The sequence below is a fragment of the Carex rostrata genome, chromosome 3 (genome assembly GCF_964058835.1).
Source record: "Carex rostrata chromosome 3, lpCarRost1.2, whole genome shotgun sequence".
Taxonomy (NCBI): domain Eukaryota; kingdom Viridiplantae; phylum Streptophyta; class Magnoliopsida; order Poales; family Cyperaceae; genus Carex; species Carex rostrata.
The window spans coordinates 5,338,666-5,366,445 of record NC_135920.1 but is presented as its reverse complement, the minus strand read 5'-3'; the positions used below and the strand labels follow the sequence as shown (position 1 = coordinate 5,366,445).

General features: G+C 35.3%; 3 protein-coding genes across 8 annotated transcripts; 2 read left to right on the top strand and 1 right to left on the bottom strand.

Moving 5' to 3' along the window:
- Positions 1-1,102: 1,102 nt before the first annotated feature.
- On the bottom strand, positions 1,103-6,853 carry LOC144551095 (ATP-dependent Clp protease proteolytic subunit 6, chloroplastic-like). Of its 4 annotated transcripts, none has more exons than XR_013510753.1 (10): positions 6,656-6,812; positions 6,292-6,341; positions 5,766-5,838; positions 5,084-5,306; positions 4,288-4,353; positions 3,871-4,011; positions 3,590-3,643; positions 3,386-3,478; positions 1,407-1,518; positions 1,103-1,328 (listed from the first exon to the last, which is right to left on the bottom strand). XR_013510753.1 is itself a non-coding variant. In XM_078298904.1 (10 exons), the coding sequence occupies exons 1-9, from the start codon at positions 6,736-6,738 to the stop codon at positions 1,471-1,473; spliced, it is 831 nt and encodes a 276-aa protein (XP_078155030.1). In that variant the 5' UTR covers positions 6,739-6,853; the 3' UTR covers positions 1,103-1,328; positions 1,423-1,470. The 4 variants fall into 4 exon arrangements, 3 of the variants coding, with proteins under 3 accessions (XP_078155030.1, XP_078155032.1, XP_078155029.1); XM_078298904.1 differs by having other exon boundaries at positions 1,423-1,518; positions 6,656-6,853; XM_078298906.1 differs by having other exon boundaries at positions 1,471-1,518.
- A 2,932-nt stretch (positions 6,854-9,785) lies between these two features.
- LOC144551091 (Calcium-binding EF-hand family protein) lies at positions 9,786-11,911 on the top strand. Of its 2 annotated transcripts, XM_078298900.1 has the most exons (3): positions 9,786-10,148; positions 11,521-11,717; positions 11,769-11,911. In XM_078298900.1, exons 1-2 carry the CDS (start codon positions 9,877-9,879, stop codon positions 11,696-11,698), a joined length of 450 nt encoding a protein of 149 aa, XP_078155026.1. In that variant the 5' UTR covers positions 9,786-9,876; the 3' UTR covers positions 11,699-11,717; positions 11,769-11,911. The 2 variants fall into 2 exon arrangements, with proteins under 2 accessions (XP_078155026.1, XP_078155025.1); XM_078298899.1 differs by having other exon boundaries at positions 11,521-11,911.
- Positions 11,912-15,730: 3,819 nt separating this feature from the next.
- Positions 15,731-26,950, top strand: HUB2 (histone mono-ubiquitination 2). 2 transcript variants are annotated; one of them, XM_078298897.1, is made up of 19 exons: positions 15,731-16,034; positions 16,343-16,504; positions 16,904-16,991; positions 18,316-18,546; positions 19,022-19,189; positions 19,448-19,659; positions 20,164-20,247; positions 21,302-21,421; positions 21,594-21,780; positions 22,959-23,119; positions 23,196-23,267; positions 23,474-23,550; positions 24,208-24,402; positions 24,845-24,917; positions 25,065-25,151; positions 25,244-25,381; positions 25,484-25,686; positions 25,940-26,102; positions 26,694-26,950. In XM_078298897.1, exons 1-19 carry the CDS (start codon positions 15,972-15,974, stop codon positions 26,823-26,825), a joined length of 2,616 nt encoding a protein of 871 aa, XP_078155023.1. In that variant the 5' UTR covers positions 15,731-15,971; the 3' UTR covers positions 26,826-26,950. The 2 variants fall into 2 exon arrangements, with proteins under 2 accessions (XP_078155023.1, XP_078155024.1); XM_078298898.1 differs by lacking the exons at positions 15,731-16,034; positions 16,343-16,504; positions 16,904-16,991 and adding an exon at positions 17,170-17,424.
- Positions 26,951-27,780: the final 830 nt, after the last annotated feature.

Here is a 27,780-nt window from a genome sequence, read left to right as displayed (position 1 = left end):
TCAAAAATACGTGGGATCGAATTGTCATTTCGGTCAAAAAAAAAAATTTGGGATCGTAATGATATTTTGGTTCTTATGATTTTTGTAAAAATAAAAAAATAATCATGTTGGTTTCATAATTTTTTTTCTAATTATGGTTTAATAAAAAAAATTCGGCCCCACCCCCACCCCCACTAGCACTCTTGGAATTTTATCATATTATTGTGTGATTTTTATTCCTATTTTCGAATTAAAACCGTGTAGGTTCATTGTACGATTGACATATCTATCTGTATAGACAAGGACATGTACCTTCCATGTCGGCATTGTCTGGAGACATGTTAGCAGCACTAACTACTAACTAATAATCGAGGGACCCACCCATCAGAGCGAGTACTTTTCGAAATAGAGACCTCAGTCTGAGAAACGCTATCCTTTGCGGAGGTTTTACCTGCGGTGCTGTGCGGTGGTTTTGATCTGGTCCGTTCGTTTCGGATCGGACGGGCTAGATTAAGGGTTCACCAAATTTTGATTTTTTTTTAAATTCGGGGAAGAAGTCAAAACCTCCGCAGAGGATACGCTTCCTCAGTCTGAACGGGCTAAAAAAGGATGTAATTATTCTAAATCACATGTTATTTGACCCAATCTGGTTCGCTCCACGGCTCCAGCTCGGACACTTTCCATGTTAACGTGTGACCTGATTAGATCTAGTGGTACAATAGATTATGAAATATTGTACTGAGACTTCACGGGTGGTAGATCTTAAATAATTGTTCGGTATTATCAGTTATGTACATGCAGAATATGTTACACAAGTACTCATTGGCGTCTATACATGTATGATAATTATGAATTAAAGTGAGCTAAATAATTCCGGAGGGTTTTAATATATCAATTTTTCGTAATTCTATAATTTATCCGGTTTTAAAATTTTAGTATCAGAGAAATATCAAATTGAATACCAAAATAAAACTGTTATATGTGATCAAAATTGCTTTATTTATTTGCTTCTAAATTCTGTGACACGTCAACTTCATTTGATGGGCATGTAGATTACGAAAAATCAACAATCAAAATTCATCCACATTACTTGATATGAATACAGACCTTTTGAGAAGGACCCGTCTTTATAATTAAATTAGATGCTCAATTGTACACTAGCTATTTCGGATACAAAAGGAAAGAGAATATCAATATGAATAATAATAAATTTTACTGATTCTGGTAACAATCAAACACAAAGAAATAACTGAATAGCTTCCGACTGGCAGCATACCTAACATCTAATATCCCAAGTCAGATCGGTTTTAAGTCCTTCCTGATCTGACCCACCAAAGCAGTTGACATCCCTAAGAATTCAGAAATGCTGAGGTTACAAATAGGTTAAAAAAACAGTATCAATCAGTAAAAGTTTTAAGGAGAGTTACCAATTATTCTACTCACCATTGAAACCTGTCTACTTTAAAAGAAAACTGCCTGCATAGGAAAAACCTAGTATAATGTATCCAGTAATGCATCAACTAGCCCAAAATCCATGGCCTACAAAGAAGTAATGACATAAATTAACCATATTTGCTAAAGCAATATGTCATGAGAAAGATGATTCCAGAAGAATATTATTAAAAAAAAAGAAAACTCAAAAAGTGAATGTAAAAACATAAAAAAAAAAAGAAGAAAAAAGAGAGAGAGTGTTTTTGGCCCCTAAACTATTGGTTTCGGTTTGTAACTTAATTTTTGTTCAAACAGCCCCTCAAACTGTTCAATCTGACTCAAATTAGCCCTTCCAACCATTAACTGTTAACTTTTCAGATTGGCATGTTGACATATATCCTTTTCACTTTTCACCACTTCCAAAAGGAAAGTGTACAAAATAAAAATAAAAAAAGAGGCCGTTGTATTGGCTTTATCCTTGATTCCTGTCTTCATTCATCTAAAATAAAATTCACTCTTTGCTTGCTTGGCTGAATCATAGTTTCATCTTTTTGGCTTTCGCCATCTCCGGACGGCCTCTATCCAGTTTACGTATAAGTAGTTTAAAGATATGCTTGAGACCTAATCCTTTCGTCAAACGGGTAGTGTGAATAAGCTCCAATTAACAAACTTCATTTGCTCTCCACAAATACGCACATATCAGCTAGGTACTAAATCAAAAAGTTATGCAAGAAAGGCAGAAAGCTTTGAAATGCATTTCTATTATATCAAATTTCAAGTAAATTGCATAATGCATAATCCTAACCAAATTGAAAAGCAGCAATTGCATACACTTAAAAGAATTTGAGGTAAGCTAAAGCGAGTAAAAAGAGGGTGTTCTGCTCACCAAGTTCTTGGTGAACTTAACTACAAAACCTATCAGATTATTGGCTTCAAACGATGAATCCAAACCATTGAAACCCATCTATTCACAAGTATTGGGATCTCTGTTCAGTAGACAAGGTCCAAAATATGACTTTCAGGGAGGGGGGGTACCAATAGCTGAGTTTCAGGTTGGTTACTAGAATCTGTATAGAAATTTCTATAGTAGTGGTGACTTTGGAAAGAAGAGAATGAAAGTAATAATCAGAATTTTGTGCATGCGGATAGGGCAGTATGCGTTTAAATGCAAAAAATTTAAATTTTCGAATTAATATAGTTTAAAGTCAAGCGGTCAAAAAATGATGAAAAATGAACGCGTTAAAATTAACTTATAAACCTTCTTGTTTTGACTGCTTGACTTCATACAAAATTAATTCCAAAATTTATAAATTTGACATATAAATGCATCACTCATGAAGTAGATTGGTTTTAACGGTTTGGATTCATAGTTCGAAGCCAATCTGATAGGTTTTGAAGTTAAGTTCACCAAGGGGCTTGGTGAGAGCTTAAGAACACCCTAGCTCTACTCAAATGAAGTTATTAATTATGGGGTTACTAAAATCGCTCTTGGGGTGAAAAGCATACTTCTGAGCACTAAATTAACCCACAAAATAGGTTTCTGAACCCCACCATTCTTTGTTATGAGTGATTACCTGTGAATAGACTGCAGAGAGGAGGATAGAGATGGAGTCAAAAGTAAAAAATCGGAACAAATTATGCATTTCACAATCCCTCAATCCATAAGCAAGTTGAGTTTAGTCACAACACAAGAAAGGAGAGATCTATTTTTTGGGGACATGAAGAGCGGAAAGCAGCAGTCTAGAAATACAGTGGATTGTTTTTACATCAGCCCTTTTTCTTTCTCTACTGAATTTCATTTTGAAGGTGATGAAGAGAAGAAAAGATACACATCAGGGTATTAAACGGCTAGAATAACGGCTAATAGATGGAAGGGCAAATTCAAACAAAATCAGATAGTTTAAGGGTCTGTTTGCCAAAAGAAACAGTTTAGGGGCAAAAAACAGACTTATCTCAAACAACAATGATAAATCACCTCGCCAGCAGTGAAGAAACAATCCCTTTCAGTGTAAATCTGCACCTCCTCCAAAGATCTACCAGTGAAAGCAGAATACATCATGTCGATTCTCTACAAAAAAAAAAAAAAAAAAAAAATTATGCTACATGTTTCTGCAATTATCTTGGGAATTTTATTTTTGAAAAAGAAGTCTGCCAAATACATTTTTGTAGAGATGCTTACATGACGGTTTTGAATCCCAGCATTCATTTGGTGGTGTACAGCCATCGAATCACCCTAAGAAATCATCGTGCCAATAGAATTAAAAAAAAAAAAAAAAGCGGAGTAAATTTTACAAAATATTAAAATTACACTAAGTAGATTTGCTTTTTAATTTCCCATAAACACCCATCAACACAGTGCATGAGCAAAATCATAACATAAAAAAAATATAGCCATACTTATCAAAAAGTTGTTTGAAAAAAATGAATCTATTGTAGCATCGATAAAGTAAAAGATCATACAGCACATCCAGTTTGGGGTTGATGGATCATGACTCTAGTATTGGGCATCGCATACCGCATCCCCTTCTCACCTCCTGCCAATAAAAGTGCTGATTGACTAGCTACTGCCCCAAAACCGACTGTACCTACTCTCGGTTTTATCTGTGTTATTTGAAAAGGAGGAGAATAAGTACAACATTTTGCTCTTATTTGGGTATAATTGTGGTTATTGAAATTAAGATTGAGACCAAAAAAAAATGTAACAGTACACAGATACATATATTTTACTTTTGATTTTCAAATCTAATACATACCCATTTTACATTTTGCTCTTATTTGGGTATAATTGTGGTTATTGAAATTAAGATTGAAACAAACAAAAAATGCAACAGTACACATACTTATTTTTTACTTTCAATTTTCAAATCTAATACATACCCATTTCATACAGTCATAAATTGCAAAAGTTGAATAGATACTTCCGCCAACGCAGTTTAGGTAGAGCTAAAGAGAAGAAAACACTTTTGGTTAAACAAACAGAACAAGGAATAACTGAAAAAATTAGTAAATTGCATTAGGGTTCAACGGCCTTTATTGTTATTTTGGCAATAACTAAACGTTAATAGTCACTATTCCATGATTTGGTGTTTTTGGATGGCTCCAGAATAGCAAAAGGTTTGGATTAGCTCCGGACTAGCAAAAGTAGATCACTATTCTGTTATTCCATCGATTTGTTGGATTAGCGATTGTTTTGAATCTTGGGTTAGCGGCTAACCTCGCTATTCCATTGATTCATCCAAACGCACCAGTCAATCAAAAAGAACAGGAGAGAATGGGAATAGTTACAAAAAAATTAAAATTGAAAATCGATCCACAGCTGACTAGCAGCTAGTATTATTGTATTTGCAATCGGGGGCAGAACAATATATGACCCCAACCCCTTTCCAATTCATAAAATTGCTAAGGGTTATACAAATTTTCTTGGCCATCTACTGTTTAGGCATTAGATGGTCCCCCTCTGTATGTGATTTGAATCTCAATCCTTTATACAATGCACCCCTGAATTTTGGTTCAAGCTTCACTACTGCTACCAACAGCTGTTATTGCGTGTTAATTTTATTAACACCTGGTGCAAAACAAGAAATTGAATCTGGAATCTCAATTAATATTCTAATATTAAGATTGTAACTTCAAATCACAAACTTTGTTTAGAGAGAGATAAAAAATGCGTAACTAAGATGTCAGAGTCCTCGTCAATGGTAGCAAGCGTAATGAGCTGAGAGATAACCCGCTGAGCAACTTGAGGACTGATAAATTGTCCAATGAAGATTGTGCGGTTTCTGAACAGTACAGTAGAGAGATCCATATGGCCCGCTGGGGTAGTGACAGATGGCATTATGGGAGGGTTGTCTCCCCTTTGTGCTACTACTGTACCAGTATTGGCACCTGTCCCGTACCTGTCACATAACTTATACCTCAGACCTGTGGAAGAAATGTCTCAACTTCACCTTTAGCTTAGACCTACATCTCCAGCTTAAGGTACATACCATGAGTCTTTTTATTTTTGTGACAATGGTACATAGCATGGGTCTAAGATATTAAAATTTAGGGGTTTAGGATCTTAGGGTTTACAGGTTAAAACTTGTTACAGCAATCTATGGTTTATGTTAAACCTAAGCTAGTAATGTCCCTGCACCAAATTTGGGTAATGTCCATGCCCAAAAGTTAAACTACGAAATTTCACAAAAATACCAGCCAGGCTACACAGTACCCATATGGCACGCAGCAGCGCTTACTCTTTCCTATAATGAAAAGAATTCGTCTATTTGAACAATCTTTTGAGCTCAATATATTGCCAACTGTTATTAAATAGAACAAGAAGACAAAGAGACTAAAGGCCCGAAATAAGAATTTACATAGAACTTTGACAGCATAAACTCTTCTCGACCTTCAAAGAGACAGAGACATTCCAAGTTTGACCACGAAATCCTGGATTGTCAATAACTTGAGTTATGATATTGCATTGGAGGATTCAAATCATGTATTATCTGGTACCATATGGTAAAGGGAGATATTGGGAGGCAAAACCCAAGTAGGCCTGAATAAATGCACATTTCTATAGTTATTTATCTTTTTTCTGTCAAAATTAATTATATTTGTACAATTTAGTCTCTAATTACTCCTTAGTGATCTTACTCGACATGAATAAGCCATTAAAAAATCATACTGCACCAGCCAGTCAATATCGGCACAGGAGCAGATTGGTGCAATATTGCTACTACGCTGGTATGGCAATTGTTAGAGCCCGTTGATAAATAAATGCTCCGCTTACGTTCAATTAATAATAAAATAAAAATACCACATCTTCTTTTATTCCTTTGTTACAGAGGAAACAGTCTCATATAGTCATATATTGCTTAGAAATTTGAATCAAGGGCATACCTCCAAATGTAGTCAACCTCGAGTTGGCAAGCTTGGAACTGAATCCGACACTACAAATAAATATGAGTGACATTTTACAAAATTAGGTCATGGTAACAAGAAAGAAACTTTTTGATGAATAGAAATACTGGTATTGTACTAGTAAATTACTGTTCCTGAATAGTTTTCTTGTGATGTATTGGCCAAAGCTTCATTGAAAGCCACAATTTAATTTTATTCACTCTAAAACGACAACTAAATACGAAAACCCAGAACACCATACATTTGGTTCCATAATCAAGTTTAAGAAGAAGCACCAGCTAGCTTTTTTATCTCACGCAACATACATAAAAATTTACAAACCGAAAAACAATCACACGCAAACCTAGTAGAGGAGAGAGAAAGCGATCTGGTTCGACAGGAAGCTGGAAAGGAGTGGAGCGGCGCTGAGGTGGCAATCGACGCCATAGAGTTAAAAATGGCGGAGGGAAGAGACGAAGAGTACAAGCGGAAGTGGAGAGCAGAGAACTTCGGTTTGGATTAGACCCTACTTGGACCGGATCGGGTTAACGGGTCTAAATGGGCTGCGTAGATATTTTGTGTTCCTGCATAGAAAACGGGCTTCCATTAAGTAGGAGCCCGGAATAGGCCCAAGAAAAAAACATTGCAAGAGTTCGGTTTATAATTTCGGCTTTTGGGCAGTTATTTTGAAGAATACCAAATGGTCGTGAGGTCGCGAGTAAACGAGAAAGACCGACTGGTACGACTAATTGGAGGGTCAGTCTGACTCGCTGCCGCTGGGGCCGGAACCTTGCTCTGGGATCCACAGCATACGGTATTACGGTGAAGCGCGTCACCAAAAGATTCAGGGTCTGATCGGAACGGAGTTCAATTGATTTCAATTCAATAGAATTCAATAGGCATGATTTCTAATTGAACTTTGTTGATCGGAATAAAAATAGAGAAGCATTCAATTCAACGAAATTCTATTTTATTTATTTATTTTATTCATATCATATTGGTAAGGTAAACATGGATAAAAAAACATTTTGGTTAATTTAAGAAATATTGTGCCCTGCTCTGTTAGAAATTACAGTTGTCGTCACATTATTATTAGTTGCGAATTCAGATTGTGCAATTATTGACTGAATATAGTGAAATTGTTTGGCAATAAAGAATTAAGTTTTTTTAATATTTAATTTATTTTTTTTAGCTTCCTTAATCGTTTAATCTTGTCAAATACCGATTATTTAGCGCGGATTAAGATCACATCATTTAGTCTTTTTGTTGTTCGGATTTTAATCCTCTGTCCGGATTTTAAATCGCTTCTATCTCTTCTTTTGACTTATTTAGTTTTCACCCATGAATTAAAACAATCGAATATCAGTTCCTTAGCGTTTTTTAAACTCTTAATCTCTTATTGCTGAACAGTTCTAGACTTCTAGTTAAATTTAAATAGTTAGCTTTAACTTGGCACGAACCTCAAAACGAATCCCTCATATCTGAATAAACATTAAGGGCCTGTTCGGCTGTACCGTGAAGATTACTGTTCACGTGGAAAAATGAAAATTCACTCAGATTGAATTTTTTTTTCCACATGAACAGTAATTTTCAGTTCAAAATTTTTGATTCCCGTACCCATTCCTATTCCCACTAGTGCAACCGAACAGGTCCTAAATTGAATGAGAGTTAATTGTACTCAGACAAGTACCTTGGAGGAATGAGGATACAGATTTATTAGTTATAGGCATGTACCAAAAATAATAATGTTTAGGCTAAGTTAACGAGTATGTCTTTCTTAAAATATTCAAGGATGCAATAAATAAATGGACGATCTAGATTAATCTCTATCAAAACAAATTTATTTCGGTGTCTAAGAAAATTATAGGGAATTTATTTTGAAATTCGATTTATAAATAACGATCCAAATTTAATTATTGCACTTCAGATACATTGAGATATTTTATTGAATTTTTACACACAGTTCTTTTTTTTTGAAAATCTTTGTATTTATCAAATGAAATAACGTCTGTTACATCAATTACAGCATACTCCTAGTGCAGCCTCTCACACATTATGCTATCACCTATTACATCATTGAATTATTCATGGCTGCTTCTCTCCTCTCTCTCTCTCTCTCTCTCTCTTACGAAATTTTTATTAATATCCAAAAATAATATTAAATTTCAAAGAAGGCAAGAAGTACCATAATCTTTTTTTTGTACACTAGTTGTACTTCCTTTGTTTGTTTGTTTGTTTGTTTGTTTGCCTTCTTTTTTTTAGAATACCATAATCTTTTTTCCTTTTTTTTTAAGAAAGCGCTAGGTATTGATTAACCAAATAGTACAAGTACTGATACATGAAATTTAATGATAAAAGAAAAACAGTACAAGTACAAGTACTGGTACAAAAAATTTAAGAGAATAATTAGCGCTACTAATGGTTGTACTTTTGTCTCCTATATTTGGTAGCCGGTAAATCAACGTTTCCGATTTAGTTTCCATCCAAACAGGAATTAAAAGAAAAAGAAAATGAGTATTTTAGCAATTAAAGATTCTGACCAATTTTACCAATCAAAGTATTGTGAAAATCGTGAAAATTCCTTTTTAGCATTACCATGAGACGTCTTTTTAGCACTTTAGTTTTTAGTAAAGGTTGGAGGTATTTTAGCACTTTATTGTCATTAGAATGAATAAAAGACTCATTTAAGAACCATGAGATATTTTTTTAGCAATTTTAATTCCATGGTCAAAATTTCTGGGCTTCAATTTGATCGTGTATTTAATAGGACCAAAGCTCATGCTTGCAAGAAATGAAGGAGAAAAGGGGTATAGAGCGAGAGAGACACGAGAGAAACTGGGACTAAAAAAGTTTCCCATGCATGCTATCCGAATAAAAGTAGAAAAAGGTATCAAGCGTGAGGTACAGGGAAGAGAATGAGATGATTTAAGGGAAGGGAAGGAGATGATTTAAAGTACAGGACACTTCCATTTCAAAGAGAAGGGCAAATTTGTCAGTTTTATTTTTAAATTAATTAAAAAAACAGTTAAACAAATGAATGAGGACAGAAGAAAGAGAACTAAATTTATATGGAGATATTAAATATTACGATGAATTTATGAGAATATTGGTTATTTTGAAATTTTGAATGGCGCACTGAAAATTTTCCATTTTTTAACTATGAAACAAGCTCTGGTCAGAGAACTCATTTCACTTTTCTTTTCTTTAATTATTTAAGTTGCAGTCTTGCAGAGCACACCTAAAATCCACAAATCCAACGGCTGAGGCCAGCTGAACATAGAACCCCACTTTTTTTTTTATGAGAACCCCACAATATTCTGGATCCGTCTTCGCTGCTCTCCAAATAGAAAGCAGGACTCTGTTATTCAAAATTTAACCGTTGAATTTTTTTATGCACGACTCTCAACACACATGAACGGTTAGATTTGAAATAATAGAGTCCTGCTCTCCAAATATCTCCTATTGGAGCAGCGGAGTTGGTTCGCAATATTCTCAGTCCTCTCTCCTTATCGCAATCAATCAACGCTCGCTCAGGCGGAGAGAAAGAGAGAGAAACAGAGATAAGCACCAAATCACCGACCAAGCATGGGAGTAGTAATCCTGGATGGCTCCACTGTGAAGTCCTTCGTGGCGGACGAGGCGGCGTTTGCTCGTGGGGTGGACGAACGCTTTGCGGCGCTGGATCTGAACGGCGACGGTGTGCTCTCCCGCGCGGAGCTCCGCCGCGCGCTGGAGACCTTTCGCCTCTTTGAGTCGCACTTCGGTGCTGAGGTCATCACCCCGTCTTCTGAGGTGGCAACGCTCTACGACTCAATCTTTGAGCAGTTCGACACTGATCATAGCGGGTCGATTGACAGGTGCGTCCTGTGAATAGACTCGTTTTATATCTAGTAACTACTAACTAGAGAAATTGGTTTTATATTTTTGCATTCTTTTGGATATAAGTCTCAAATAGCACAGGTTGTTAGATATGAATACTGAGTAACGCATAGATAGGTAAGAATTTGTACACTGCTTTGCAGTATTCGTAGTCTGGTCAACATTATTTTTTTCCTTTATAATTATAATGTAATAAAAGACTGTTCAAAGTCAATGTTAGTCAAGCAAGTTGGGGGGTAGAACTCTAAGTGACGTTTTGGGATATACATTTGTGAGTGACACAGCAATTATAGCTACAAAATATACCAGTAAAAGGGTAAGGGTGTGTGGAGAAAATACCAGTTAATTTGATTACTTTTTGCTGGGGCAAGAATGTCGTTTACGGTTAATTAGGATTAAACTGTAGATTTCATGAATGAAATGGCCAATGTGCCTTTGTTTAAAAATAAAATAAATTCCATTTTACACTTCTGAAATGTTTTTTTTTTTTTTTTAATAAAAGGCTATTGCCCGTTTCATTTTACTGAAACCAAAAGTCTTACAGAGCCAAAAGAGGTGTGTTTCACACCTTAGCAAATGTTCAACTAGAACTATCAAACAACACAATCAAAAGCACTAGTCTGCTAACAACATAATTCTGGGTTATCCTAATTAAAGACAAAACAAGGATAAAATGTCCTCAATAGTCATCTTAATCAGAGGAGTCATCCCTCTCCTCTGGCTCCTGGAACAGCACAAGCCGAGTGTCCTCTGGATCCCAGACCTGAAGGGGGATCGCCTGAATGTCTTCCGGCATCCAAAGCGGAATAAGCTCCCTGCACTGTCTTTTGATAGCACCTGTCCAATAGTGAATCAAAGAGATAATTAGTAAGATGACAGTTCGAAAAGATTTTTGTTGTAAGGATTGAAAGCATAATTCATTCCGTAATTTCCACACAGTCCAGCAAAAAGCACTGAACATAATGAGAAAAGTTGTTTGTTCTTCTTTGGGTAGGGTAAAAGACAAAGCAATGATATCATGAATTGAATTCCACTGTTTAAAATGAAGGTGACTTTTCCCCATCCAAAACCAAAGATGCCATGCCAGATGACACTTCAGAAACAAGTGATGAATATCTTCATCTGCTCTGTAGAATTGTTAGGCAGTACATCCTGACCAGCCTTTAGATTGAAGTTTGACTGAAAATGTAATTTTTTTAATCCATGAAATTAACAAGGCTTAATCTGATGGATTTTGAATTTATCTAGGAGAATCAATACCCCTAACCATCTTGGAATTTTTTGTTGTTGCTTGTTATCTAGTTGTTGTTTGTCAATCAGGAATGACTGTTCTCTACTTTTTAATGACAGGAATGAATTCAGGGAGGAGATGAAGAAGATCATGCTGGCAATTGCCGACGGATTGGGGTCGTCGCCAGTGCAAATGGTGATGGACGATGAGAACAGTTTGTTGCAAGAAGCAGTTGATCTCGAGGCCAAGAAGATGGCGGTCCTCACTGGCAGTGGGAAGGATGATGTGAAAGGTTAATTACGAACTAGTTAAGTGTGTTCTTTTTCTTTGGAAAATTCAACTTGAGGCACTGGAGTGACTTGACTAGTGATGTATAGTACGTGTTATGAAAAAATAAAGATTTCAGTGCAGCTCTGCTTGTAACTCGAGAGAAAGTTTAGTATTTGTAAAATTAAGTTGAAACAAGTTTGGTTAAACTGTTAATTGTTAATTATCTGCAGTCCAAGCACATGAATCTAAGTTAGTCAATTAACACCCATGTGGACCAGTGGATTTTGATTGGATGGTTTAGATTGAATAATGGCAGAAAATTATCATAGAAATATACAATTAAGAATAAATAAATAAGAGATGGGGGTGGTAGCTAGGAAAAAAAGTCCTAGAAGAAATCTTGCTTTAAAATCCAGGTTCCTCTCTCTCCAGAAGTTCATGTGAATGCTAGGCATGAAATTCGATTAACTACTAAACTAGCTCTGATTTTTAAATAAAAGTTGAAGATAAAATAGTGAGCAACAGTGTTTTAAAATGCGGTTTTGTTCATGCATGCGGAAGGCCACTGCATACCGCATATGCCGTATGCGGATGCATATGCGGATTTTCATGCGGATTTATATATGCGGATTTTAAAATAAAAATTCACGTATATATATAGAGAGAGAGAGAGTGTGTGTGACTAATGTGCATTCGTATGCATACGGTCCAAATTTAAAATTTCAAAATCTAAAACGTCGATTTGAACCGTTTATCTTGTTCTCCATATTAATATATGCTTGGAGACCAAATTTTACATTTTTCTGAATTTTTTTACTATTTATTAAGCCACTTTGAAAATTGCTGATCCAACAGTGGCTGCTGATCCGCATGGGAGGACTGCATGGCCGTATATTCGGACCGCATGGCCGCATTTTTAATCCGCATATGCATTTTTTTATTCCGCATGGCTGCATATTCGGACCGCATATGCGGCCGCATGCTCAAAACCGCATGGGATGACTGCATGGCCGTTCTGAGCGCGGCTGCCGACCGCATACGCATATGCGGCCCATGCGGCCGCATTTTAAAACACTGGTGAGCAATCCATTGTGATAAGGTTATTTGACTTCTTCGTTACTTGTCATTACAATAATCTGCTAAATGACTAGTGCACCTGACCTCCTTGATTCTTCACATTTTATCCGGGCTGATAATAAATAAATTTCACTCTCTTTATACGGGAAATTACTAAAAAGGAAACTTGCAGAACTCAATGTTAATGTAATATATATATGACATACAACCAAAATCCCGAGTTTTTTAAAAATATCCAAATTTATTAATGTTTTATTATAAATAACCAGATGTTTGGCAAAATCATATTTTTATCCAAACTGTAAGATTTCCTTACGGTTTGGAATTTTTTTTTTTTTTTAGCCCAACTTTACACCTCTGATTAATATATCAAAACACCTTCAAAAATCATGAAAATTTACCGACATGCATTTTTGACTTCATAGAATAAGACTGTGAAGTTTCATACAAAATCTCAAAACAGATCGTGAGATATCGGCTCTCAAAAATTGCTCGAACTGCTGAAAGAGTGCTTCTGAGCCCAAATTTGCACCTCTGATTAACATATCAAAACACCTTCAAAAATCATGAAAATTTACCTACGTGCACTCTTGACTACATAGAACAAGACTGTGAAGTTTCATACAAAATCACAAAACAGATCGTGAGATATCGGCTCTCAAAAATTGCCCAAACTGCTGAAGGAGTGCTTCTGAGCCCAAATTTGCACCTCTGATCAACATATCAAAACACCTTCAAAAATCATGAAAATTTACCGAAATGCATTCTTAACATTATAGAATAATATTGTAAAGTTTCATAAAAAATCTCAAAACAGATCGTGAGATATCGGCTCTCAAAAATTGCCCGAACTGCTGAAGGAGTGCTTCTGAGCCCAAATTTGCACCTCTGATTAACATACCAAAACACCTTCAAAAATCATGAAAATTTACCGACATGCATTTTTGACTTCATAGAATAAGACTGTGAAGTTTCATATAAAATCTCAAAACAGATCGTGAGATATCGGCTCTCAAAAATTGCCCGAACTGCTGAAGGAGTGCTTCTCAGCCCAAATTTGCACCTCTGATTAACATATCAAAACACCTTCAAAAATCATAAAAATTTACCGACATGCATTTTTGAAGTCAAGAATGCATGTCGGTAAATTTTCATGATTTTTGAAGGTGTTTTGATATGTTAATCAGAGGTGCAAATTTTGGCTGAGAAGCACTCCTTCAGCAGTTTGGGCAATTTTTGAGAGTCGATATCTCACGATCTGTTTTGAGATTTTGTATGAAATTTCACAGTCTTATTCTATGAAGTCAAGAATGCATGTCGGTAAATTTTCATGATTTTTGAAGGTGTTTTGATATGTTAATCAGAGGTGCAAATTTGGGCTCATAAGCACTCCTTCAACAGTTCGAGCAATTTTTGAGAGCCGATATCTCACGATCTGTTTTGTGATTTTGTATGAAACTTCACAGTCTTGTTCTATGAAGTCAAGAATGCATGTTGGTAAATTTTTATAATTTTTGAAGGTGTTTTGATATGTTAATCAGAGGTGCAAATTTGGGCTCAGAAGCACTCTTTCAGCAGTTCGGGCAATTTTTGAGAGCCGATATCTCACGATCTGTTTTGAGATTTTTTATGAAACTTCAGTCTTATTCTATGAAGTCAAAAATGCATGTCGGTAAATTTTCATGATTTTTGAAAATATTTTGATATGTTAACCAGAGGTGCAAAGTTGGGCTAAAAAAAAAAAAAAAATTCCCAAACCTCTTGCGGTTTGGAAAAAAAAAAATCCAAACCGTAAGATTTCCTTACGGTTTGGGTAAAAATATAATTTTGCCAAACATCTGATTATTTATAATAAAATATTAATAAATTTGAGTATTTTTAAAAAACTCGGACCAAAATCATCAGTTGCGCAAACCTTTTTAGTACATGTAATGTAAATATTGAGAAAGAAAAAGAATGATTACTGTAGTTTTTCTGTATTGGGCCGATCAAAGGCCTTAGGCTTATCGAGCAAATCGAAGAAGGAAATTTGCCCGTCTTTGGGCTTCCATAGCCAGTTCATTGAAATAGGCCTTAGGAACGGAAGGGAAGGAAGAGTGTTGTGCTCCGTTCACCTTCAAACAGTATTCGCTGCATTCTGATTTGGAGTGATAAATCTCAGCAAAATTCATAGCATCTTCTCCTTTTAACAGTACTTGTTTCTCTCCGCTTTCTCTCTGATTGCCTCTTCTGTAGCAGGCCAACTCATCTAGTCAACTCTTATTTCTACACAGTGAATTTATCGTTCCCCTCTCCACGTCTCCTTGTGAAGCACATCCTAAGTAATTCAAAGAGAAAATCAAGAGAATAAAAAAAAAAGGAAATTGAAAATCTCCGCTACTGCTTATAACATGTTTGATTTATAAACAGTTGAGTAAAGAGGAAAGAAAATAAAGAGATGAAATTAAAGAAAAAAAAAATTTCAAACTTTTTTATTTTTAGTCTAATTAATTTTATTTTTTCTGTTACATTATAATTTAAAAATTCAAAATTTAAATATTATAAAAATAATAAAAATAACCAATACTAACCGTACTCTATTCAACTAAACAAAGAGACGGGCTAATGTAAATCGTGAATTAATATTTACGATTTGAAATTCCAAACGGCTGATCCTAAATAGTTAATATGATGTCCATATTAAAAAGTACGAAGATTAAATTTTATATTTTTCGAAAAAAAATTATTATTTTTTAAATAGGTATAAAATTTTATATTTTAAAAAATTCTAAATCATAAAAAAAAACGATTTTATATTATCTAAGAAAATAATAAAAAACTTTTAAAAAAACGTAAAAATTGTTATTCAAGCATAGTTTAATACAGAGATGACCCTCAAGGCCTCAACCAGTTTATTTTTGGACTTGAAAATTACAAAATATGGATGCGAATTAAAACAAGGCAACAATAGCGGAATAGCCACCCAAAAACAAAAATCGGTTCTGCAAATTCTCTCCTAAAGTGTTTCTCTTGCAGAATGGAAACTAGGACACCGAGTTCTCTTATAACTTCTCGTTGGTTATCTCTTAATTACGCTAATTAAGGGAAGTATTAAATTATCTTTCCTCTCCAAATCCCTAACCGCAATTCCCTTCTCCATAAACCCTAAAGCTCCTTTACCCTCTCGCCAAATTCTTCAATTTATTTCCCATTATTGGTCGTTGCTTAACTTTATAACTTATCCATGGCATCGGGAAAGAGGGAGAACAGCGCTGCTAGTAATGGCATCCCTGATCAAAAAGAGCAGGTCAGAGTCCTTTATTTTGGTGAATTTACACCAATTTTGCATTTATTTATTTAAAAGCTCCTCAAAGAGAGAATATCATTTGTCGGAAATTGGCAAGCATATATTTAATTAAGCAAACTAAAGTATATACCAGAAAAATTCGCCCAACGGCCCCATTTTATTGTTTAATTGCTTAACTGAGGTGCTGTAATCGGACTGTAATCCTTGCGTTGTAACCTGGCCTTGTCAGTTCTTTATATTTTGGTGCAATTCTTTTTATCTCCTGGTTCTATTTATCAATCATTCTGACTTGCTCCTATGGATTTCAGGTTGATTCTGTTGCTCTCCAGTACCAGAACCAAAAGCTCGTACAACAACTGGAAGCCCAAAAGGGTGAGATGCTTGCGCTAGAGAAGAAATTCAAGGAGCTGAGGGACGTGCAGAGTTCATATGACTTGGCCATGATTTCTCTCAATAAAATGTGGAACCAGGTATTAAGGAGGGGTTCACTGCATGTTTTTGCAGTGCCTGATGCCACTAATTAGTATCTCAGAATCAGTTTTAAAAGAGCAAATGCTAACCAATGCAATCGTTATGTACAATATCTTTGCATATAAAAGACTGTTGCATTTGTACTCCATTTTGTTAGGGATCAAGAAGTTGAGAGTCCACTGGGACATATTTTGTCTGTAATCCTGATCTACCAAACTTCGACTTGCATGTGTAACATATAACATATCAAAAGTTTGGTTTGATTATTTAAAATTGAATTTTGATTAACATGCTTTGAGTTGATGGCAGCCAGTACCAAAAGTTAGCAGAACTGATCCCTCCTTGTAAATAGTAACTGAATTGTTTTTTTGCATTTTGAATGTTATTTAATGTTTCAGCTGGTTGATGATTTGGTGCTTGTCGGGATACGGGCTGGTCAGCAACTTGATTCTTTGGAAGCCTTAAACCATGAAGACTTATCTGCAGGTACTTTGAGTGTCCTTATTTGCTACTTTTGTGCACGTCTCTGAAACTGGCTATTTGCTCCCGTGCCTATATACTGTGCTGAGCTTCTGTATCCGTTTATAGAGGTGTCATTACTTTTTTTTAAGTAGCAGAATGCCAGAACCAGTATCTTAGCGAACTTCTACATAATAGCATCACTTACTTCCATTCTCAATTAACAGTAATTCTGAACATATTTCGCTTGCTTTTTACACTATGCTTCACAAGTAAGGATAAAGATCATAGTCACAAGAAATGCAGTTCAACAGGGTTGTGTGGTATGGGTATGCAAATTGGGCTCGCACCCCCGCCCACCACAAAAACAGTATGTTATTTTATGGGAAGCTCAAATTAAGGTCAACTTTTTTGGAGCTTGTCTGTGTGCAAGAGAAGAAAACTAAGGAAAAAGGCAATGGTAGGGTTGGTTGCATGCTTGTAGCTTTTTTTTTTCTTCTCTTTCTTCATGCTTTGGGGTTTTTACCTTGGTAACTTACTTTGTAACGGCTGGCAAAGACACTTTGTCCATTTATGGAAAAGTAAACAAAATTGCCAATCTTTGTACATGTGTAGCAATCAAAGGTTTTAATATGCTTCTTTTTAGCCCTGTATTTCTATAGCCTAGGGTCAATTTCACAGCCCATAGACTCGAATAACTGGAAAAGAAGGTTATAACGGGAACCAGTCTCAGAGTTGTCATAGAGGGCAAGCAACCCTATTATGCTCATTAGCCGTTTCTTCGCTTTCATAAATTTTCTTTCTCCTTCCGACCAGAAGAAGAAACCGTAGCAATAGCTGCCAGCCGCCTTTTGGCAAGTCAGTTACTAGTTTCCTTTGTGAGGCCAAAACAGCTGTTTTTAAGGTGCTACCTGTTCACCTTTCTTCCCCGCTTGTTTTTCTATTCTCTGCAAGCAGCTCTTGGAAAAGTTCTGGGTCACCTTTTTAGAGATCTGATATGTTGGCAAATTGAGACCCAGTTTGTATGATCTAGAACATGGTTCGTGGGAACTGGGAAGGGATGGGAGGTACTGAGATCTGATAGTTATGGTCAAACAAGAAAATATAACTGTTGGGAAAAAATTTCAAATAGGCGAAATATGCGAAATAATCAATATAAGGGAATTCATAACTTTCCACTACGGTCATGTACCAGTTAGTTTTATTTCAATATCTGGAGAAATATTGGAATTGTTGCGAATATAACAAGTGCGGGTTTTATTTGTATGCACAATAAAGACCTTATTGTTATTTGTGAAAATCTCATTGTATGTTTTTGTTATTAGATTTTTGTTCTCTTTCTATCTTGTAGATGAACTCGAGTTATGCCCATCCGAGGAAATATTTCTTTTGAGGCTTCTAAAATCTGATCCGTTAGAGAGAAGAGTAGCTAGTGAACCGGTCAAATATGCTAAGGAGGCTCTGTCTCTACGCCAATCAGTGATAATGGATTTGGTAAAAAATCTACAAGAGAATATCAATGCACTGTGGTCTAGAAATGAATGCTTAAAGTTAGCGTTAAGTTCAAAGCTATCCCCAGAAGGTAGGTCTCTTTACCAGTCATTTGTAGTAAGGAAGAATGAAATCTTGAATTAAGTCATAATTTACTATGAACTTGAATTAGATACAAATCAATTTGTCTCTTTACCAATCATTTATAGTAAGGAAGAATGACATCTTGAATTAAGTCGTAATTTACCATCAACTCGAATTAGATACAAATCAAAGCAAATTGTCTCTAAATGATATCAGATTATATGGTTCTAGTATCAAACCTGATGATCATGTTACCAAGGTTGAGAATCAAAAAGTGGTATCTTAGATTCCAATATCTGTCATTAATATGCCAGTACAGACTTCATTTTGGTGCCACTGTGGACAAAGATGGGAACCATCAGATCTGACTAGCAATTATACCTTTCTAGTGTCCTTGAGAATAGTGCTTTGGAAAATATGTTAGCTCCTCTTCGCACCTTCTTGTTGTATATATTTATTTTTTTATTTATTTATTTTGTTAGATGCTCTTGTACAGCTCGAAAACCATAATGAATATATGAGAGGGGTGGTAAGAAATATGAATGATGCGATAGACCTTCTTCATCAGAGGAACAAAAGTTACACTGCCGAAATTGAAGCTAATTCTGGAATCAGTTCGACAGAAGTATCTGAAATTAAACAGCTTAGAGGTACCAATATGTGAAATTTACTCTTGACCGGAAGGTGTCAAATTCTTAGCTTTTGTGCACCACGCTATGAACCTTTACTAACTATCCTAAATTATTCAGCATTTTTTCTTGTTTTGTTTTAATTGTTGAATAGCTACCAAAACAAAAAGAAAGCAAAAAAATATTTTATTTTACCAATTTCAAACATAGTAATAAATTAGTAGCTGATCAGTTTGAAGGAAGATAATTATGGTGGTAACTCAATATATGTTGATAAAGGTTGTTTGGAGGAAAGCATGGCTGACCTGGAAGAGAGCAGGAGAAAATTAGCAGTTCTGCAAATGAAGAAACATGGCACCTCCGTATTTAACGTCCCCTCTGTTACAAGTATGGTTAATGGAAATGCCTTGCCAGGTAAGGTGTCGGGCAATGATAACAATAATAAATCTATGGATTGGAAGGAGCTTGAGGAAGCTGTTGACGAGGCCAAGGTTCATTCTAGAATTCTAATACATCTCTATATTTCATCACGCCTATTTATTTATTTGATTATTTCCATCTGGAAAGATTTTTAAGAAATAATGATTAGATTTTCATTAAGATAGCAAATATTCTGCTGTTTGGCATGACACATAATAACCAACAATTGCTAGAATTTGCATTTTTATCTCTAAATGAAGAAAATACGAATTTTTATGTATCTGTTGGAATCAATTTATATAGTTAATATATTTAATTTCCAATTGTTATGACAGTATTGTTTTATCATCCTTCTAAGTTGATTCTATATATTTACAATATAAGTATCATCCGTAAGTTGAAGGCACTTCTAATTTGTGAGAATATATATTAACAACACAAGCCCCCTCCCACAGATTTTGTGGTTTGTCGTACATAGGCAAATTATTAGGCACATTTGGAAAATCCCTCATTTTTAAAGAATGTTATTATTTCTGTTGTGACATATATTTATATTATTTTCTAAATCTGTCTAGACATTGGCGACAAACCGCCTTTTTGAGCTTCATGAGGCACAAGAAGACAATCTGATCCTATCCAAGCAGTTGGAAGATCTTCAAGTTAGTACCCTTTAATTAAGTTTTCTGCTTTTTTTTTAATTTCTTTAAGTGTTCCTCACCTATAATAGACCTCAAATCGTCACTGTTCTGGTAGAGTTACAGTTCTTGCAGTAGCTTGTACTTGGAATGCACTATGTAAGATGGCTGATATATTGTTCAGTTTCAATAATGGCCAGCTAAAAATGAGACAGTGCTGGAAAAAGGATATTGTGAAAAATACCCTCTTACCATAACTACAGGAGTACATTTATGGAAGGCAACTTGACTATACCCTCTATCTGTTTTGGGTCACTCAACATTGATTTATCTGATTATAACTACTGAACTTTAATTTTTATCCAAATTGGGTCACCACCTTCAAATTATATACAAATTGTAAACTACCTTTTCAAATAGTTGGTTTCAAAATACTTATTCTGTCGTAAATTTCACAATGTGAAGCAGATTATCTCATATTTTCCTTTTGTTGTATTGATTTCTGAAAAGTTTCTCAAATTTTCAAAACCCAAATAATTTGACATATTTTTCTAAATAATTTCCCTATTATAGTTGAACAGATATAATCGTTGATGGATTAGTTCATAATTTATTTGCATTTTCAATTTAAGGATTGTTATATTGTTCCAATTTGGATAGAACCTAAACTTCAGTGACTAACATTGGATGTATTGTAGTTGAGTGACATCTTATAAGATTTTTCCTAATTTTAATTACCCCAAAAGATTTCTCATGTTTGCAACTGTAATTTTCGGGTCATGGGCATATGTCACTCAATGGACCTAACTTCTTAAGTTCAACACAACCAGATATCTTTAAAAATGATTCATCCAATCCCAGGATCAACAAACTGCTGACTTGGAAAGTGTCGTGGTATTATTTACAACAAAGGATATATTGGGTGTCCTTTGCCAAAAAACTGGAAGCGCTGGCACTGTGTATACTTTAATACAGCACCAGTTCTGGTGAATATGATAGTTAGCTACACAAATAGCTTGTTATATTGATTCCAAAGAATGAATCATGTGTTATGCATTACAATCTTTTATGCACACAGGAGCAACTAAAGGATGACAAGTATGTGACATCATCGAAACTGTACATCCTTCTAGAAGATCGGCTGAGGCATATTAATACAGAACTTGAGCGGTACAAGGGAATAGTCAACTCCTTGCAGGTATCATGCATACATGCTCACGATCTTTGGCAAATCTGGCCTATGTAGCTAAACTAATATGTGGTGTTGGTTCATAAAAAATTTACAACTACCCACAAGATATTCTACTGTTTCATATTGTGCTTTTTGTTCCTTCGTCTTCTTCCCCAATGATGTGTTGTGGACTCTACAGAGTGAGAAAGGCTTGTTACTACAACGAGAAAAGGATTTGAATGCAAAAGCAGAGTTGTTTGACAACCTTAAAGCATCCATCAGCAAGTATGAATCTAGGATTGAGGAACTGGAGCATCAAATCAAAGATTTTGTTATTGAGAGAAATGAACTGGAGATAAAACTGGAAGAAACTCTGCAAGATTCAGGTACGGACTCCCCCCAAACAAATTGTTAGTTTTTCATGGATGCAGGAGTACTGTATCTGATCTGATTATTACAGTTGCATCAATATGACAATTGTGTCAAAATCTAAGGATGGCGAAAATATTTTATATTAGTTTTAATGCATGGCATGAAAAAGATGTTCTAAATAATGTGGGTATGATCGCTTGGCGGTGGTTTAAATCGACAATCTAAACAAAATTGTAAACTGAGGTTAAAAAGATTGCACAGCTGAAAAATAAATTTAATAGACATGCTTTTTAAGTATGGTCTGATAATCTCTGAAAAGTGGTTCAATACAGACAGTTGCCTTTTAACTCATCCGATAAATAGTAAGACCTGCATCAAATCTCATCAATTTTATATGCATAGCATGTATATTACATATATCACATTCATACTGTCATATTCCAGATCTTTACATTAAGATTTCCCTATTTATGATGCGCTAACTTATCATTCTAATTACTAATCATAATTCGAAAAATTTATTTTAATTTTAACCCTAAATTTAACCCGAATTACAAATAAAAAAAATCCGGAGGGGGGGGCAAAAAAAATTTCAGGGGGGGGGGGGGAGGCAAAGTCGGTCGGAACCGATAGATCTCCACTAAAACTCAAAAGTCATAACAGTAGGATCCTCTTTTTCTGCTTGCTCTGCATTTGTACCTTTGTATGGCTAGATCTTTAATTGTATCAGCCCAGTAAAGTAATTTAATTATCTGATGTGTGGATGGCTTATCTGATGCACGATTTTCAGGCATATCATGCATATATCTGCTTTAGGTACTGTCTTATATGGGCATATGCTTGTCTGTATCCATCCAAAATGGGTATTTGTGGGTAATTTGAGGAGTCACAAGGCTGGTTGATTAGTATAGGAACTGTCTGAGGTATGGTCTTGTGGTTCTTGGGTTGATGTCAAAGGATCAGCATACCTCACTCTACTAGCGCTTACCAGTACCATGTTGATTTATTTTTATTTTTTTGTTTGGCTGACATGTAAACAGCATATCATAACGAATGAACAACCACATTTCCTATTATATGAGAAGTTGCTAATGTCTTATGCAATATTGAAGAATCCTTAATACGCTCTCCGAAGGATACGTACTGTTACATGAAAAATGCTAATTACTTTTTTCGTCATACAATTTTGAAGGAAAACAGGATTTTAAGGATGAAATTGGTGTTATGGCATCAGCTCTTACAAAGGAAATGGAGATGTTGGAGAACCAGTTGAATAAATCCAAAACTGCTGCTGCTGAGACGTCTTCCCTAAGGGATGAAGCTGATTCATTAAAAACTAAATTGGCACAGAAGGTAGAGCTCCAAGTATTTTGCTTCATCCAAATATTGGTCACTCTTTCAGTGTTTTAAGGATTTCTTGTCATTTTAGGTTGGTGAGCACAAGTCTCTTTCCCATAGATGCACCGGACAAGAAATTGAGATCAAGTCACTTAAATCACTGGTATGATGTTTTCAGATACTTGGGCTTTTATTGGTGATACTAAAAGAATGCCAGTCCAAAAAGGGCCCCTTCTAACAGCCATTCTTGGGTTGCTTAATCAAGTTTTGCTGGAATTTTTGGATTTTTTTTTATTAATCAGATTCGGCGTACAAATATTTAATGGTATTGTAAAGAGGGTAAACTGGAATTATTCATCATGTCTGCAGATTGAGGATTTGGAGAAAGAAAGTCAGGTTGCGCAAATCATGTTGGATATGTACAGCCAGGAAAGTTCTGAATCTAGGTATGCAGTCTTTACTATTGAAACAAACAAAGGGGAACACGAATTTTTTTAGGGTTGTTCTTGCTAGCCTTTTATCTCGGACCAATGAGTCAACAAAATAAAGAAAACCTGATAATTTTTCCCATAATAATTACTGCCAAACCCACTACAAGTCAAGGGAAAATATATATTGTGTCAGAAAAGTTATATCTGCACACTGGATTGGAGAGTTAGATTGTATGATATATCAAAATAGATTAGTGAACAACTAGGTAATATCAGATAGAAAGAGTGTATCAGAAAGACTGCTTCACACACACAGGAACAATTTGGCAAGTCTACTTTTGGTACAAAAGTAATTTCCCTAAGAGTTCAACAATGGAAAATAATTCATCACTGCAACATTGCTGAGTTACTAACAGGAGCATGCTGTTTTGACTCTCTATATACCCTTTTTTGACCTAGTTTATCCTCTCTTGATAATATAATATCCATGTCCAATTTACAGTTAACCTTATCTTCACCAGGGTGTCTATTTATGAAATTAGATGTAGCTTTGCCGGTGGTTTATTGATTTTTTATGCAGTCCTTAAATAGCAATCAAAGAATAAACATAAAGAAAGAAAATGCAGGTGCCAGTTGTCGCTGACTGTTTTCAAACTTGCTTCTTGTGCTCAGGATGATGGAGGAGATGAAAGAATCTGAAAGCAGAGCAATTCAGCGAGCGGAGCTTTTGAGTAGTAGTCTGGCGGAACACAACCTTGAGCTCAGAGTTAAAGCTGCGAAGGAAGCTGAGGCTGCATGCAAGTTGAGGCTGTCTACTGCTGAAGCTGAGATAGCTGATTTATGGGCACAGTTAGATGCTTCAGAGAGGTACACCTGATAAAAACCATGGATTTCACCAGGGGTGGATCTACATTCATTAATAGGGGTGCTAAGCCACCCCTATATTTTAAAATTTATTTAAATTTTTAGTTATATATATTGAAATTGAATTTTTTTTTTTTTTTTAAATAAAATCTTATATGGTCCAGGCTTCATAAAATGCCTAGAATTCCACTTTGTGGTTGTGGAGACTTGGGTTCAAATCCCACATATTGTGCATTTAAGATTTGAGCCCCCCTGCCCCCCGGCCCTCACCCCCCCCCCCCCCCCCCCCCCTGGATTTCACTCTCTTATTTTGTGTCCTATCTTTGAAATATGGCAACTAAAGGTCATTCATATCAGTACAGACTGACTAGTACATAAAGTCATAATCCTTAAACCTGGTAAGGTATGTATAAATTTTTTGTACTCCCTGCTATTCATTTTATAGGGATGCTATGGAGCTCCGAGAGGCTATAAAAATCAAGGATGCTGAGGGAGAGGCTCACATCTCAGAAATTGAGGTTAGGTCGACTCTTGCATTGGACTTTGCATGTATAAACTTGCTTGGAAGTGCTAGTATTCCTTGTATGCTCATCAAATAAACCTACTTTTTTTTTCCTATGTCATGATATCTTGACTTGGATTAGTGTAATTCTCTTGGAAAACAGACAATTGGTCAAGCATACGAAGACATGCAAACACAAAATCAGGATTTGCTTCAACTAGTTGCAAGCAGAGACGATTATAATATTAAGGTTAGTTTATTGTCTCCCTTGGGTTTGTTGTGTGATTTGAAATAAATATGAATTTTTGTTTGATTGTTCGTTTCTTTCTCTTCTAATGACAGTTAGTATCAGATAGTGTGAAGATGAAGCAGACTCAGGGGTCTCTTTTGTCAGACAAGCAATTGTTGGTTAAACAACTCCAACAAGTCAATACCTCAATTGAGCCATACAAATCTAAAATCACACGTGGCGAAGAGCAGGTGAGTTTGCATTGCTATCAATCGTGTGTGTGTCTGTGTGTGTATGTTCATTTGGGTGAACTATAAGTGTCCAAGAATTATTAAAGATTATAAATGAAACAGATGAAAGCATGCACAGTACAAGCCATTAAAACCTTGTCAGAGAACCGGCATTTAATTCTGAGCTTAGAGAAAACCATGTTGGAGCTATCGGATGCAGAGAAAGAGGTGAAGTCACTCAGGTCCTTCCTAGCATCCAATCAGAAGGATTTTGAAGAAAATCAGAAAAGGGTTTCTGAGTTAAGATTGGAGCTAGAACAAGAAAGGTATTATCGTACCATGTTCTGCAGTTAAAGTACCACGAGTTACTGTTACTACCGGTACCATGAGTTTCAAAAAAAAAGAAATGACAGATTCTAGCTACTGTTACTGTTATGGAACATTATCTGCAGACTATAGGTGCTAATGTTGTTGGTGTGATATTGATTCAAAATCTTTTACTAGGTTTTTGGGATGTTGAAGTCACAAGAACTACCAAAATAGTAATCTTAATTTATTTATTATTTTTGTCAAATTCAGAAATGATAGAAATAAGTTAAACGATGAGCTTGAAGAAGTGAGAAATGAATTGGCAGAGTTGAGTTCAGAAAATGAAGAGGTAACTATTCAAAAGCTAGAGGAAGAGATAAAGGAGTGCAAGGCTATTCTCAAATGCGGTGTATGCTTTGATCGCCCAAAGGAGGTAATATAAGTCTTTTGTACATTGCACCCCATGTCAAGTATGTAGAAGTTGCACCTAGGATGTTTGGGAGAATACAAAGAGTACCAAAAACCAGATCTTTACACATGTGATGAGGTATATTTTTTATTTGTTGAAAAATTGTCCTCACTTTGTAATGACCCCTGTCTTCATCAAATCGAATGAAATCAAAGCAATGTAAGGTTTGGACAGAGTTTTGAATTTTTCTCTCTTTTATCAACGGGGAAGAGGGGAAAGTGGGGGTGTACAAGGCCCTTTGTTTGCTAGTATGGTAAGTTTGTGTCAGTGGTATAAATGTACAATGCCCGTTCAAGCACTTGTTGGAGTAGCAAGTATTGTACTAGGTGGGAAAATTTCGGGTATTGGATGGCAAAATTTTGTACTTGGGATGCCAATTTTTAACTACTAGCAAATGAGTGGCACATTTTGCTCAAATTTTGAGTATTTTATAATAGATTTGCTGTGACAGAGAGGAGGAGATCTTATAATAATTAATTTGGTAATTCACAAATTTGGCCAGCTTTTGTGCACTTCGTTTGTTGATCTTTGAAAAATAAACATTTTGTTTTCCAGGTTGTGATAACAAAGTGCTTCCACCTATTTTGTTCACAATGTATCCAAAGAAATCTCGAGATTCGTCACCGCAAGTGCCCTGGTTGTGGGACACCCTTTGGACAAAATGATGTCAGGGAGGTGAAAATTTGATGCTGTGATGGAAACATCTTGATTTCCAACAGATTTTGTTTTTATGTTGTCCATTGACTCTTCTTTGTCTGTAATTTTTTATGAATATGATTTAGAATAATGCGCATGATATCTTGTCAATATTTGAAGGATCTTGTGTAGGTTGTTAGCAGCAACATAGACTACAGGATATGAAGACTATGATACATTGATACTAACATTTTCGATGCTATTTTCACATTTTACTTAGCGTGGCAATCTCGTGAGTTGCATGCATAAAAGGAAAATCTAATAAAATAAACCTAATCAAAATTGACAGACCAACTTTTACCAAAAAAAAAATAGTTAGGTGGTGTAACCTCGGACCTTTACTAAAAAAAAATGGAGATTTACTAAAACAAATTAAAAAAAATAAAATTGACAGACCAGTCCATACAAGAAATAAAGGACTGGTACAATGAAGAAAAAAAATTAACGTGTACACCTCATTTACGTCCAGTCCATTTTCTGTTGTAATATTTGAATGTAAATTCTGCTTGAAATTTTGAACCAACAGTAGTATTTTCAAAGCAAAATATTTTGTGGTGGTGCTCTCTATGGTCCATTATTAGGTGTAGAATTATGTGCTTATTATATATTACTATATTAGAGGGGTTCAAGAAAAACTGAAAAATATTCCTTTATTTTTCCTTTCAATTAGATCATTCCGACATAATGTGTTATCATTTTATTTTTTATTTTATTAGATACCCTCTATTAAATAGAGAGTGGTAAGTTCTCCATTTTATTGTTTTCTTTTGTCATGTATTCGTAGGCCTTGAGCCATATTTTCTGTAAACTATTGGTTATTCAATTTAACGTACAAATTTTCTCTGTATTAATTTGCATGGTACTGGAGCTTCAATAGGCCCATTCATGCCTAACGCATCATTAGTTTTAGAAGATGTGTTAAGAAATACCTTTCATTAATATTATT

Coding starts and splice junctions, on each gene's coding strand:
- LOC144551095 (XM_078298903.1), bottom strand. CDS start 6,738: ATGGCGTCGATTGCCACCTCAGCGCCGCTCCACTCCTTTCCAGCTTCC. Junction 5,307..5,765: donor TTATGCTGTCAAAGTTCTAT/GTAAATTCTTAT, acceptor GTTATGTGACAG/GTACGGGACAGGTGCCAATA. Junction 3,479..3,589: donor CTGGGATTCAAAACCGTCAT/GTAAGCATCTCT, acceptor TTTTTTTTGTAG/AGAATCGACATGATGTATTC.
- LOC144551091 (XM_078298900.1), top strand. CDS start 9,877: ATGGGAGTAGTAATCCTGGATGGCTCCACTGTGAAGTCCTTCGTGGCG. Junction 10,149..11,520: donor CATAGCGGGTCGATTGACAG/GTGCGTCCTGTG, acceptor TTTTAATGACAG/GAATGAATTCAGGGAGGAGA.
- HUB2 (XM_078298897.1), top strand. CDS start 15,972: ATGGCATCGGGAAAGAGGGAGAACAGCGCTGCTAGTAATGGCATCCCT. Junction 23,120..23,195: donor AAACTAAATTGGCACAGAAG/GTAGAGCTCCAA, acceptor TTGTCATTTTAG/GTTGGTGAGCACAAGTCTCT. Junction 24,403..24,844: donor CAGTTAGATGCTTCAGAGAG/GTACACCTGATA, acceptor TTCATTTTATAG/GGATGCTATGGAGCTCCGAG.